We start from the raw sequence: 14715 nt of genomic DNA on the forward strand, positions 1-14715 counted from the left end.
TTGGTGTTGCAAATGGACAATATCGGTCCACAATTTAAAATTATGCATTATTAAGTTTATTCAAAAATAACATTTCACAAAATTGAAATATCAACAAAACTAAATTAAATATTTAACAATTGTAAATATTGACAAAAAAATTAAATAAATGCATAAATTATTAATATTATTATTATTATAAATTACTTTGTCAGTTTTCAATTTTTAGGAAAACTTATAATTAAGTACATTTGTTACTAACAGAGACAGAGAGAGACGACATAAGGAAAAATAAAACTTAATAAACTAAAAATGAAATATTTTACAAACAAAAAAATTATGTTATAATTGCAATATTTTCAATTTATGTTTTTAAAATACATTAATGGAACCAATCCCATTTCTTGTAATCAACTTCCGATAACAATCTAGCGATTTGAGTGTGTTGAGTATTGCCATTGCGCATGAAAACACGACGATTGCCCAAGGGTTGCAATTGGCGATAGTTATCGACTAAAGCTCCTTCTTGATTATCAGATAATTGACGGAAACGTGAGATCTAAAGATAATATAAAAATTATTATTAATCTTTATAAAGTTTTTAACATTGTAAATAATTTACTTGTTTAGGTGAAATGGGTATGGGATCTGGATATAAAACCCAGGTAACAGCCTCCGAACAGGGTGGTGTGGTCAAAGAACCTGTAAATTAAAATATTTATTAATTGTGTTTTTATCTACGCAATCACTTTATTATTTAACTACTGTCTTTTATTGTTAACTCTTTTTAAAGGCCTCCAGATATTTGTATTAAGGTGTACTACGTACATTGACACTTATCGATCAATCACGAAATTTTGTCAAATAATTAACTATAAATTATTGTGCTAAATAAAGTTTCCACAATTTTGTTTATCATTTGACAAACTGTTTACGTAAAAAGGTGTGAATTATATGAACAAATATTTGTTTAGCAAAATTTTATAAATCTGATGAATAGCGGTGTCACTTAAATACAAATTTTCGGTAAGTGTTGACAAATTATTTGTTCAAGACTATTATTAAACAATATACAAATATTATAAAACTACAGAAATTTATTGAATATACAATAAATTGTTATCGAAAAAATCATAAACTTATAGTGCGTTTCTAAATGTATAAATCAAATTTCTCTTATTTATTGCTTGTAAACAATTTAATTTTACTTCCTTTTTTTAACCAACTTACCTTTGTATGTATAAAATTTATCAATATCGACACCATGTATTAGAGATGATAAAGAGAAAGTAACATTCAAAGCAACTTCATTATTGGCTTCCGGTATCAAGTGTAAATGACGACAAATTGTTAAAAGTCCTTGGCCCTCATCTTCATCCAACTAAAATAAAATATATTTAAATTGTTATAGGAAATAAGAAATACAAGAAATAAATTATAAAATTACACTTGAGCCTCGCACTGCAGTCATGGAATATTATGCCTTTTTTTAAACTAGACTATAGACTACACTAGACTATAGACTAGACTACTATAGACTAGACGACTATAGACTAGACGACTATAGACTAGACGACTATAGACTAGACGACTATAAACTATACGACTATAGACTAGACGACTATAGACTAGACGACTATAAACTATACGACTATAGACTAGGTTATAGACTAGACTATAGACAAGAAATAAATTATAAAATTACACTTGAGCCTCGCACTGCAGTCATGGAATATTATGCGCTTTTTTAAAACTAGACTATAGACTACACTAGACTATAGACTAGACTACTATAGACTAGACGACTATAGACTAGACGACTATAGACTAGACGACTATAGACTAGACGACTATAGACTAGACGACTATAGACTATACGACTATAGACTATACGACTATAGACTATACGACTATAGACTAGGTTATAGACTAGACTATAGACTAGACTATAGACTACTAGACTAGGGACTATAGACTAGACTATAGACTAGACTATAGACTAGACTATAGAGACTATAGATCGACTATAGACTAGGACTATAGACTAGACTATAGACTAGACTGTAGACTAGACTATAGACTAGACTATAGACTAGACTAATAGACTAGCTAGACTATAGACTAGACTATAGACTAGACTATAGACTAGACTATAGACTAGACTATAGACTAGACTATAGACTAGACTATAGACTAATAGACTCGCTATAGACTGACTATAGACTAGACTATAGACTAGACTAGACTATAGACTAGACTATAGACTAGACTATAGACTAGACTATAGACTAGACTATAGACTAGACTATAGACTAGACTATGACTAGACTATAGACTAGACTATAGACTAGACTATAGACTAGACTATAGACTAGACTATAGACTAGACTATAGACTAGACTATAGACTAGACTATAGACTAGACTATAGACTAGGACTATAGACTAGACTATAGACTAGACTATAGACTAGACTATAGACTAGACTATAGACTAGACTAGACTATAGACTAGACTATAGACTAGACTATAGACTAGACTATAGACTAGACTATAGACTAGACTATAGACTAGACTATAGACTAGACTATAGACTAGACTATAGACTAGACTATAGACTAGACTATAGACTAGACTATAGACTAGACTATAGACTAGACTATAGACTAGACTATAGACTAGACTATAGACTAGACTATAGACTAGACTATAGACTAGACTATAGACTAGACTATAGACTAGACTATAGATAGACTAGACTATAGACTAGACTATAGACTAGACTATAGACTAGACTATAGACTAGACTATAGACTAGACTATAGACTAGACTATAGACTAGACTATAGACTAGACTATAGACTAGACTATAGACTAGACTATAGACTAGACTATAGACTAGACTATAGACTAGACTATAGACTAGACTATAGACTAGACTATAGACTAGACTATAGACTAGACTATAGACTAGACTATAGACTAGACTATAGACTATTGACTAGACTATAGACTAGACTATAGACTAGACTATAGACTAGACTATAGACTAGACTATAGACTAGACTATAGACTAGACTATAGACTAGACTATAGACTAGACTATAGACTAGACTATAGACTAGACTATAGACTAGACTATAGACTAGACTATAGACTAGACTATAGACTAGACTATAGACTAGACTATAGACTAGACTAGACTATAGACTAGACTATAGACTAGACTAGACTATAGACTAGACTATAGATTAGACTAGACTATAGACTAGACTATAGACTAGACTATAGACTAGACTAGACTATAGACTAGACTATAGACTAGACTATAGACTAGACTATAGACTAGACTATAGACTAGACTATAGACTAGACTATAGACTAGACTATAGACTAGACTGTAGACTAGACTATAGATTAGACTGTAGACTAGACTATAAAAGGATTAAAATCTTAAATTTTTGTGGATCTACCATTAGTGCAAAAAGGACACTAATATACTCAAAATCTACATATACGCATACTTACATTGAAAAAGAAACCCAATACAGCTGCACCATCAGCATAATCCAAAGCTTCTGTCAATGAGGCATATTTCTTATTGCGATGTACAATATGCATTTCCATAGTGTAACGTATATCATTGACAACATGTTCGGCACCACGATTATTTTTATCACCCCAATGGAAGTGAATGCCTTCAACTTCAAATTCGCCCGGTAACTTGGCACCGCGTATATATGGCATAAATTCACCATTATCCTTTGCCACATCAGCTAGTTTTGGTATAGCAATTGATACTGTAAGGAAGAGGGAAGAATTTTTCACGAAAAAAATCACACAGGTAAGTAAAACAAAAACGTTATGATTGAAGTAAGAAAAGGTAAAAAATTTAAGCAAAAAAAAAAATAAGATACAAAAAACTGTCTAAAATAAAAGTGATGCTGTTGCACAGCAGTTAGTTGGTCGTCGTCATATACACTAATTTTAAGAGGAAAAAATTGGAAAAATTCTAAAAAATCAGATTATTTAGTAAGTTGATTGATCAAGTCTCTTGTGCGAAGGTAAATTGATAAAAAACAATTTTGAAAGAAACTGTTAGAGATTTATGAAACTTGTAGGCTTAAAATACGTTTACAGTTTCTTTTCATAGTTGTTTCTTAAACAAGAATTAAAATGATACGAGTATTTGGCATTAAAGGAAAGCAAATGGGTATAGGAAAATATGAATGACAGTTAAATTTTGTAATAGTACCAGTGTAATTTGAAAAACCTGCAATGAGAGAAAAGTAAATTTTCCAAATTTAGGTTTAAAGAAAGTTCACATAGAGAGAAGGACATACAAGTATGTACAATGTTGAAGGAATATATTTATAGTGTATTTTCCATCAATCAAATTGATTTTAAAAACATTAAATAATTCAAACAATGTCTAGACAATAGACCTTCTGTGCAACAATTTTGTCAAATTTGCAGTGCTAACGTTAAAGCTTCTTAAAAATATATATAAAAAGTGTGTATAATCATCTTACCGGTATGACCATTGTTAATCATTTTCAAAGGATAGGGCAGAACATTATGATAACCAATCATATCCACTGCAGGCATATGAAGAGGAATGGTCTGGAAATTAAAAAATATAATTATTAAACTATATTCGAATGATGCAAACATAACATTACCTTGCTCGAATGTACCGCTATGGGTGATTGTGTTTTACCCGCACAATGGCCATGATGACGAGCCCAACGTCTTTGATTTGGTTCAGAGTAACCGAAACGATGACCACATGTAACTAAAAATAGCAAAAAAAAATTTAAAGTAAATAATTAAAAACAAAATAGTTATTAAATAACATCAAACATAAAAATCAAAATTTCTAATCAAAATTCATTAACTAATATAAACACACCCAATATGTACTTCAAAAAGCTACTTGAGTCTATCGTTATCGGGGAGCTATTTAAAATGCCACCGATAAGTGGTGTTTTCTTGTCAATATTTCAAATAGAAACTATAGTAATTAGAACTATAGTTATCAAAATATTAAAAATATAATCAACAAAATAAGTGAATTTTTATTTATGGAAAATTCAACAAATTTATATTTACGAAAAAAATTGCAATTTTTTTATTTATATATATTTTTTTTCTCCCTTATTTTAATTTTCCACCGAAATTTCACATATGAAATTTTTTCTCTTTTAAATTTTAGTGCATGATTATGATAGCTTAAGAGCTCTTGAATCGAAATGTGGATTTAAAAGATTTGTAGCACGTAGAACTCTATATACATACATACATATATTTTAAAATTTGAACTCGAGCAGCAATGCTGGTCCTGATAATTATTTTTATGAAATTTTATTATTAAGTGAGCTACCGGTATATATCGTTTCAGATGCTACGCCAACTACTGCAAGGTCAACAGTTCAACAGTTACTTCAGATTTTAAATGCAAATTTTCAAGAATTTTATTTTATGGGAGGTCCATAGCCCTCTATTGACATGATTCTAGCTCTAATTGTTTCCCATTATGCCCTTCACCTCTATAGTGGGTCCATGTAAACCTTGTATCCGTCCGTCCATCCGTCTGTCTGTGTGTTCATGTAAACCTTGTGCGCACGTTACTGGTCGCAATTTTCAAGATAATTTGATGAAATTTGACACACACTCTTTTGTCTTTTGACCCAAGAACGAACCCTTTTGAAAATGGTTAAAATCGGTCAATTTTTTCGCCATAACAACGTACCCATCTAACAGGGCCTTTCAGCTCATAAATGTTCGTTTATTTGTCCATAAACGGGTTAGTTTTATATAAGCCTAAATGATACTGCCAATTTTCGTAATGAACAAGATTCATTTGACCCTAGCCCCCATACAAAATTCTCTGCAGAAAATGACTTGAAGTTCAAAATTCACTTATAAATAACTTAATTTAGACGTAAATCCCTCTTGCATATACTAATTTAATATTTTCTTTATATAGGAGATGAAAAATTGAACATTCTAGCTGTTACAGTTTCCCAGATAAGAGTGGGTACCCCGCCCACTCTTGCAGTTCCGCCCATTTTATTCCAAAATATTCATATCACAACTAAAATTACTTGTACAAAATTTGGAATCGCTATATCAAAATTACACGTGGAATATGCTACGCCCACTACTGCAAGTTCGCCAATTTTTTACCCAATTCTTCATGTAAATGTCAAAGTTGGCTGTTCAAAATTTAAAGACTCTAGATGATGTAGTTTCATAGATATGTATGGATGTATGTATATGTTTATACGACTGTCAATACTTATTATGAATGTGGGCGTAGCACCTTTTAAATTTAAAATGAAAGTCTCTCTTTCTACACCTTTTCTAAAAATTCTTAACAATTCTAAGCAAACAAATTAATTCCATTAATTTCTTGATTTGTTAAACACAAATATTTGACAAAAAAAAAACTGAATATGTAATCTCAACAATAAAAAAATAAAATATAAACAGTAATCATAGAAGTAGCCTTCATTAAAATGTCATGGTATTCCGGTGTGATTACTATATATTTTTTATATTATTTTCTAATTGTTTAAAGTATTAAATCACATGTGTCTACTAAAGACTTGTGTATTTTATATTTAGCACAAATAACTAAAGTTACTGGGAAATGATCAATGTTTGGTAAATAAAATAATTGGAAAAGAATACACATAAAATCATAGTAATTTATCACTAAGTAGAAAAGTAACGTCATTACTTTTTTTTAAATCTTAAAAAAAAATAATTTATAGTTGAAGTTGTTATTATTGCAACTTACCATAATTGTAAGTATTTAGTGAGTGTTTGAACCATAAAAGTATTTATTTATTTTTGCTAAAAAAAATAAATCTTTAAAGCTTTTAAGTTTGTGGGGGTGTTATTTTTATAAAGCCTTTTTAGTGTGTTGTCAGATAATAGTTGTATGTTCAGCGCATGCGTTATTCTTGATAGCATTGTGGGATTTATTTCTTATATGTTTTTTGTTCCAAATATGAACATGGGGATATAGCTCAGTGGTAGAGCATTCGACTGCAGATCGAGAGGTCCCCGGTTCAAACCCGGGTGTCCCCTGTTCAGAATTTTTTAGAATATTTTGATTCATTCAGTAAATAGTTAGCGGGTCCGTCTGTTCTTATAATTTTTGTATTCTAACTATAGTTTATAATCCGATGAACGTTGTTGCCTTATAAAAACCCACATTCGAAGACTGTTTTTATATCCTTCACTTTCGTAAAGGATATCATTCCGTTTGTTATTTCCACTTTATATTGTGAATTCTTATAGATAATGAAGTCAATTTAGCTATATCCTTCTGTCTGTCTGCCTATCACCCTGTATGTTTGTTGAAAACATACATCATATCAGATATCTGTGTTCTATAATTTAGACTATAGTCTTGTCTATAGTCTAGTCTATAGTCTAGTCTATAGTCTAGTCTATAGTCTAGTCTATAGTCTAGTCTATAGTCTAGTCTATAGTCTAGTCTATAGTCTAGTCTATAGTCTAGTCTATAGTCTAGTCTATAGTCTAGTCTATAGTCTAGCCTATAGTCTAGTCTATAGTCTAGTCTATAGTCTAGTCTATAGTCTAGTCTATAGTCTAGTCTATAGTCTAGTCTATAGTCTAGTCTATAGTCTAGTCTATAGTCTAGTCTATATTCTAGTCTATAGTCTAGTCTATAGTCTAGTCTATAGTCTAGCCTAGTCTAGTCTAGTCTAGTCTACTAGTAGTCTAGTCTATAGTCTAGTCTATAGTCTAGTCTATAGTAGTCTAGTCTATAGTCTAGTCTATAGTCTAGTCTATAGTCTAGTCTATAGTCAAGTCTATAGTCTAGTCTATAGTCTAGTCTATAGTCTAGTCCTATAGTCTAGTCTATAGTCTAGTCTATAGTCCTAGTCTATAGTCTAGTCTATAGTCTAGTCTATAGTCTAGTCTATAGTCTAGTCTATAGTCTAGGTCTATAGTCTAGTCTATAGTCTAGTCTATAGTCTAGTCTATAGTCTAGTCTATAGTCTAGTCTATAGTCTAGTCTATAGTCTAGTCTATAGTCTAGTCTATAGTCCTAGTCTATAGTCTAGTCTATAGTCTAGTCTATAGTCTAGTCTATAGTCTAGTCTATAGTCTAGTCTATAGTCTAGTCTATAGTCTAGTCTATAGTCTAGTCTATAGTCTAGTCTATAGTCTAGTCTATAGTCTAGTCTATAGTCTAGTCTATAGTCTAGTCTATAGTCTAGTCTATAGTCTATTTAGTCTATAGTCTAGTCTATAGTCTAGTCTATAGTCTAGTCTATAGTCTAGTCTATAGTCTAGTCTATAGTCTAGTCTATAGTCTAGTCTATAGTCTAGTCTATAGTCTAGTCTATAGTCTAGTCTATAGTCTAGTCTATAGTCTAGTCTATAGTCTAGTCTATAGTCTAGTCTATAGTCTAGTCTATAGTCTAGTCTATAGTCTAGTCTATAGTCTAGTCTATAGTCTAGTCTATAGTCTAGTCTATAGTCTAGTATAGTCTAGTCTATAGTCTAGTCTATAGTCTAGTCTATAGTCTAGTCTATAGTCTAGTCTATAGTCTAGTCTATAGTCTAGTCTATAGTCTAGTCTATAGTCTAGTCTATAGTCTAGTCTATAGTCTAGTCTATAGTCTAGTCTATAGTCTAGTCTATAGTCTAGTCTATAGTCTAGTCTATAGTCTAGTCTATAGTCTAGTCTATAGTCTAGTCTATAGTCTAGTCTATAGTCTAGTCTATAGTCTAGTCTATAGTCTAGTCTATAGTCTAGTCTATAGTCTAGTCTATAGTCTAGTCTATAGTCTAGTCTATAGTCTAGTCTATAGTCTAGTCTATAGTCTAGTCTATAGTCTAGTCTATAGTCTAGTCTATAGTCTAGTCTATAGTCTAGTCTATAGTCTAGTCTATAGTCTAGTCTATAGTCTAGTCTATAGTCTAGTCTATAGTCGTCTATAGTCTAGTCTATAGTCTAGTCTATAGTCTAGTCTATAGTCTAGTCTATAGTCTAGTCTATAGTCTAGTCTATAGTCTAGTCTATAGTCTAGTCTATAGTCTAGTCTATAGTCTAGTCTATAGTCTAGTCTATAGTCTAGTCTATAGTCTAGTCTATAGTCTATAGTCTAGTCTATAGTCTAGTCTATAGTCTAGTCTATAGTATAGTCTAGTCTATAGTCTAGTCTATAGTCTAGTCTATAGTCTAGTCTATAGTCTAGTGTATAGTCTAGTCTATAGTCTAGTCTTTAGTTTAGTCTATAGTCTAGTCGATAGTCTAGTCTGTAGTCTAGTCTGCAGTCTAGTCTATAGTCTAGTCTATAGTCTAGTCTATAGTCTAGTCTATAGTCTAGTGTATAGTCTAGTCTATAGTCTAGTGTATAATCTAGTCTATAGTCTAGTCTATAGTCTAGTCGATAGTCTAGTTTGTAGTCTAGTCTGCAGTCTAGTCTATAGTCTAGTCTATATTTTCTACTCGTTTTTAAATTTTCTTGGCTTTAAAATACGGTTTAAATCTTTTGATCCGTTCAAAATATGTAGTATATAATACCCTAATACCGACATATAATAACTAAATTAGATAACTAGTTTAAAATAGATTTCTTAAATAAAATAAAAACTAAAAAAAAACAAAAAAATTCTTAACAGGGGACACCCGGGTTTGAACCGGGGACCTCTCGATCTGCAGTCGAATGCTCTACCACTGAGCTATATCCCCACAATGACTGCGGTGGCAGAATAGCTATAATTAGCCCACACACAACTAAAAACTTAAAAAAAAACGCACACAATATATAAGCACCAAATTCTATAGCACTGATAAAGGGGCAAAAAATCAGAAAACAATTTTAAAATCCACACCCACCTAAAACAACAAAAATAGTAGATAAACAATTTTACAAAGAAAACAGCAGTAATAAAACATGATTTAAAATGTTCATCTGAATTACTGCATCCGGAGGGTAGACAATTTATAGATTCAAAATATTTATTACAACCCAAACAATATTTACTGTAATTTTAACACTGACAGACAGACTATTTGCGATAGTAACCGCAGAATTTTTTTTTTAATATTTATTTGTAATTTCTAGTAAAATAAAAACTTCATAATGATAAGCACAAATAAAAAATAAATAACAGTGTTGATTCTTATACACGTGACTTAATTTGATTTTTTATAAATTAACAAATATTTTTTTGTTTTATTTGCTTGTAAAAAAATTTATTTTATATTTATTGTCGCAAAACAAACATTTACGACAGCAAATATTAATGGTCAAGTTCACTTTTGAAAACAAATTGTTGTTTTCCAGTTAAAATTTTTGTGATAAATTATGTCTACAAATCGTTTAATGATAAAAAATTTATAAATACGTTACAAATACAAATTAACCCATTATTTAAAAAAACTAATGCTGATGGGTTTTTATATTACAAAAATGAAATTGTAACCATAAAATTCTTAAAAATATTAATAATATAGGCTAGACTAGACTATAGACTAGACTATAAACTAGACTATAGACTAGACTAGACTATAAACTCGACTATAGACTAGACTAGACTAGACTATAGACTAGACTATAGACTAGACTATAGACTAGACTATAGACTAGACTATAGACTAGACTATAGACTAGACTATAGACTAGACTATAGACTAGACTATAGACTAGACTATAGACTAGACTATAGACTAGACTATAGACTAGACTATAGACTAGACTATAGACTAGACTATAGACTAGACTATAGACTAGACTATAGACTAGACTATAGACTAGACTATAGACTAGACTATAGACTAGACTATAGACTAGACTATAGACTAGACTATAGACTAGACTATAGACTTACTATAGACTAGACTATAGACTAGACTATAGACTAGACTATAGACTAGACTATAGACTAGACTATAGACTAGACTATAGACTAGACTATAGACTAGACTATAGACTAGACTATAGACTAGACTATAGACTAGACTATAGACTAGACTAGACTAGACTATAGACTAGACTATAGACTAGACTATAGACTAGACTATAGACTAGACTATAGACTAGACTAGACTAGACTATAGACTAGACTATAGACTAGACTATAGACTATAGACTATAGACTAGACTAGACTATAGACTAGACTATAGACTAGACTATAGACTAGACTATAGACTAGACTATAGACTAGACTATAGACTTAGACTAGCCTATAGACTAGACTATAGACTAGACTATAGACTAGACTATAGACTAGACTATAGACTAGACTATAGACTAGACTATAGACTAGACTATAGACTAGACTATAGACTAGACCTATAGACTAGACTATAGACTAGACTATAGAACTAGACTATAGACTAGACTATAGACTAGACTATAGACTAGACTATAGACTAGACTATAGACTAGACTATAGACTAGACTATAGACTAGACTATAGACTAGACTATAGACTAGACTATAGACTAGACTATAGACTAGACGATGACTAGACTAGACTATAGACTAGACTATAGACTAGACTATAGACTAGACTATAGACTAGACTATAGACTAGACTATAGACTAGACTATAGACTAGACTATAGACTAGACTATAGACTAGACTATAGGACTAGACTATAGACTAGACTATAGACTAGACTATAGACTAAGACTATAGACTAGACTATAGACTAGACTATAGACTAGACTATAGACTAGACTATAGACTAGATATAGACTAGACTATAGACTAGACTATAGACTAGACTATAGACTAGACTATAGACTAGACTATAGACTAGACTATAGACTAGACTATAGACCTAGACTATAGACTAGACTATAGACTAGACTATAGACTAGACTATAGACTAGACTATAGACTAGACTATAGACTAGACTATAGACTAGACTATAGACTAGATATAGACTAGACTATAGACTAGACTATAGACTAGACTATAGACTAGACTATAGACTAGACTATAGACTAGACTATAGACTAGACTATAGACTAGACTATAGACTAGACTATAGACTAGACTATAGACTAGACTATAGACTAGACTATAGACTATAGACTAGACTATAGACTATAGACTAGACTATAGACTAGACTATAGACTATAGACTAGACTATAGACTAGACTATAGACTAGACTATAGACTAGATTATAGACTAGACTATGGACTAGACTATAGACTAGACAATAGACTACACTATAGAGAATGTCTAAATTATGGTTATATAACGTGTGCGAAGAGGTTTTTAAATTCATAATTGGAAAAAAGAACCAGTTCTAGAACTATTCCGAAATCTACAATTTCGATAAAAGAACAGTTTTCAGAACCGTTGTATTGAATCTATAAATCATCAGAAGAACCAGCTCTAGAAAGGACAATTTCAAACAAAATCTTTAATCCCTAAGTGAAATTAAATCGGGTACTGCAGTAATTAATTTTTCCTAATAAATATTTTGCTACAAAGAAATCACTCAATAATTAAGATAGTTATTTATACCTATTCACACTTTATTATTTATTATACCGTTATTATTTAAATATTTAATTTACATAATTTTTATTTGAAATGTAGATAACAAAAAATAACCGCAATAATTGACAACTTGATTAAACTTATGTCACAGAATGTTTATTTTTTTTTTTTTGTTTAAACAAATTCAACATAAATAAAAATAAAATTTATTAAAAAAACAAACAAATAAATAATAAAAGTACGATAACTAATACTATACAATATTTGTACTTTAAGAAGCGCAAAAAAAAAATAAATATAAATTAAATAAAAAAAATGTTGCTAATAAATGTGTTTTGTGTGAATGAATGTACATTCTAGTATTTTTAGCATCACATGACAATATTTAATTTAAAACATCCATACTTTAAGGCTTTAGATATAGACCAACCAACTATTTGCGTATATGAAAGCAAAATTTACACAAACAGTTTAAAAAAAGACAAATAAATTATATCACTAAAGAAAAGAGCATAAAATATTCATAAATAAAATAAACTTTTATAATCCGAAAGATCACAAATAAAATGTTAAAACTAAATATGAAATTAAACTTTCGAAACTTAAGTTAAAAAGCGCACAGTGGTTTTGACAGATTTTTAATAATGATTTTTTGTTGATGGTTCCTCATAGATGGTTTCTCAAATTAAAACTTCAAAATGTTTTCCAAAAATGAGCTCAAAATTTGCTTATCACATCAAAGAACTTTAGTAGCGAGATTTTGGTTTGTATAAAACTTGCTTATGTCAAATTTCTGATCTTGTAATGATCGAGCGGGCGAAGGAACAGTTATCCACCAAACCTCATGAAATTTGTCGAAGATATTTTAGTTCTCATAAGACTTGCTTCGAATTTTATCCCTATACTCGTACTTTTAAGCCAGTAATAAGCGTTAAAGTAATTTTTTTAAAGGAGAACTTATATGGGGGCAGGGCCAATTATTGACCGATCCTCATAAAACTTGGTTTCTCTAGTTTGGTGGGTATAATAAAGTTGACTTCGCTCGCCTATAACACCTCAAACAAGACGTAAAACATTTCTTCAATCTTAAGGCAGACCAACATATGCCTATTTTGATGTGATGGAGAAATTCTGAGACCAGTTTCGGAATCAGCGTAGCTCTATTGTTTAGAAAAGTACATATTTAGAAAGTAATTGACATATCGCTTTAAAATATTTATGGTTATGTGTATAATTTAACTATTAAATGGAAGTGATTTTTCGTGAAAAACGTATAATTTACTAAAAATCTTATTTTTAATAAATTATTTATTCTGCAAACACCAAAAAAGCGGTTTTTTTTTACTTTATATTTTATTATAAAATATTTTATTTGTTATCATTTCAAAGATTTATTAATTATTTTGTTTTATTTGTTTGTTATATTTTTAATATTTCCATAAATTATTTATAACACTTTTAATTTTCCAACTGAATTTTTTGTTCAAACTTTAATTTAATTTACCTTGGCCAATAAATAAAACCGTGGCAAAAATTAGGAAAATCTTTGGTAACATTATTGGTATTTAATTTCAATGACTAGTTTATAAGATTTTGTTTGCAGTAAATGAACACTTTAAGGATATATAGGAATTTCTTAATATATTTTTTAAAACTTTTTTTGCACACGCCCGTTAACTCTAAACGTTTCAATTAAATCATCACCTCTCGACAGGGTGTCGTCGCACACTAAACGCTGATCTTCATTTACAGGTAAAATGAAAACGAAAATGCTTCAGTTGTTAAACTTCTTGAAATCGATAACACACAACTAACTACCACATAAATCGGGTGGCAGAAATTTTTATTCGGAATTCTTCGAAATCTTACCAGAGGGATTTTTTTTTATTTTAACATTTTATTTATTTGTTTCTTTCTCTTTAGCATATAAAAACAAATGAATAAATAAAATTAAACAAATGCAAAAAAAACCAAATTTAGTTCAAACTAAATGATTTAGTTTTTCAATTCATTTGTAAATACAACAAAAATAAAGTACAAAATATCTTAATATGCAAATAAATGTAAATAAACTCTCTCTTATACTCGTAACGTTTTAAAAAATATATATCTAAATATTTAATGTTAACAAATCATACGTAACAGTAGTCTGTCCGTTCTCATACAAATATTGATACGGAATATTCTATTGTTGTTCTATTGATTGTTGTTATTAGTAAC

General features: G+C 30.1%; 1 protein-coding gene and 2 non-coding genes across 3 annotated transcripts; 1 reads left to right on the forward strand and 2 right to left on the reverse strand.

The window, feature by feature from the left end:
• Nucleotides 1–145: 145 nt before the first annotated feature.
• Nucleotides 146–14233, reverse strand: LOC119613609 (carbonic anhydrase 2). The gene is made up of 7 exons (XM_037969638.1): nt 14000–14233; nt 4661–4773; nt 4511–4601; nt 3507–3778; nt 1210–1360; nt 602–681; nt 146–538 (listed from the first exon to the last, which is right to left on the reverse strand). Exons 1-7 carry the CDS (start codon nt 14049–14051, stop codon nt 362–364), a joined length of 936 nt encoding a protein of 311 aa, XP_037825566.1. The 5' UTR covers nt 14052–14233; the 3' UTR covers nt 146–361.
• Trnac-gca lies at nt 7005–7076 on the forward strand. The gene has a single exon. It is a non-coding gene; the product is annotated as a tRNA-Cys (tRNA).
• Nucleotides 9649–9720, reverse strand: Trnac-gca. The gene has a single exon. It is a non-coding gene; the product is annotated as a tRNA-Cys (tRNA).
• Nucleotides 14234–14715: the final 482 nt, after the last annotated feature.

The sequence above is a fragment of the Lucilia sericata genome, unplaced genomic scaffold, assembly GCF_015586225.1.
Source record: "Lucilia sericata isolate MDLA Ls3-8-SP2 unplaced genomic scaffold, ASM1558622v1 Contig002213F_arrow, whole genome shotgun sequence".
In the NCBI taxonomy this organism is placed as follows: Eukaryota; Metazoa; Arthropoda; class Insecta; order Diptera; family Calliphoridae; genus Lucilia; species Lucilia sericata.

What these genes read in the sequence shown, in the direction of transcription:
- LOC119613609 (XM_037969638.1), bottom strand. Translation starts at nt 14,051, where the DNA reads ATGTTACCAAAGATTTTCCTAATTTTTGCCACGGTTTTATTTATTGGC. An exon ending in TATTGGGTTTCTTTTTCAAT is followed by an intron (nt 1,361 to 3,506) that starts GTAAGTATGCGT and finishes ATTTTATTTTAG; the next exon opens with TTGGATGAAGATGAGGGCCA. An exon ending in TAAATTTTATACATACAAAG is followed by an intron (nt 682 to 1,209) that starts GTAAGTTGGTTA and finishes TTTAATTTACAG; the next exon opens with GTTCTTTGACCACACCACCC.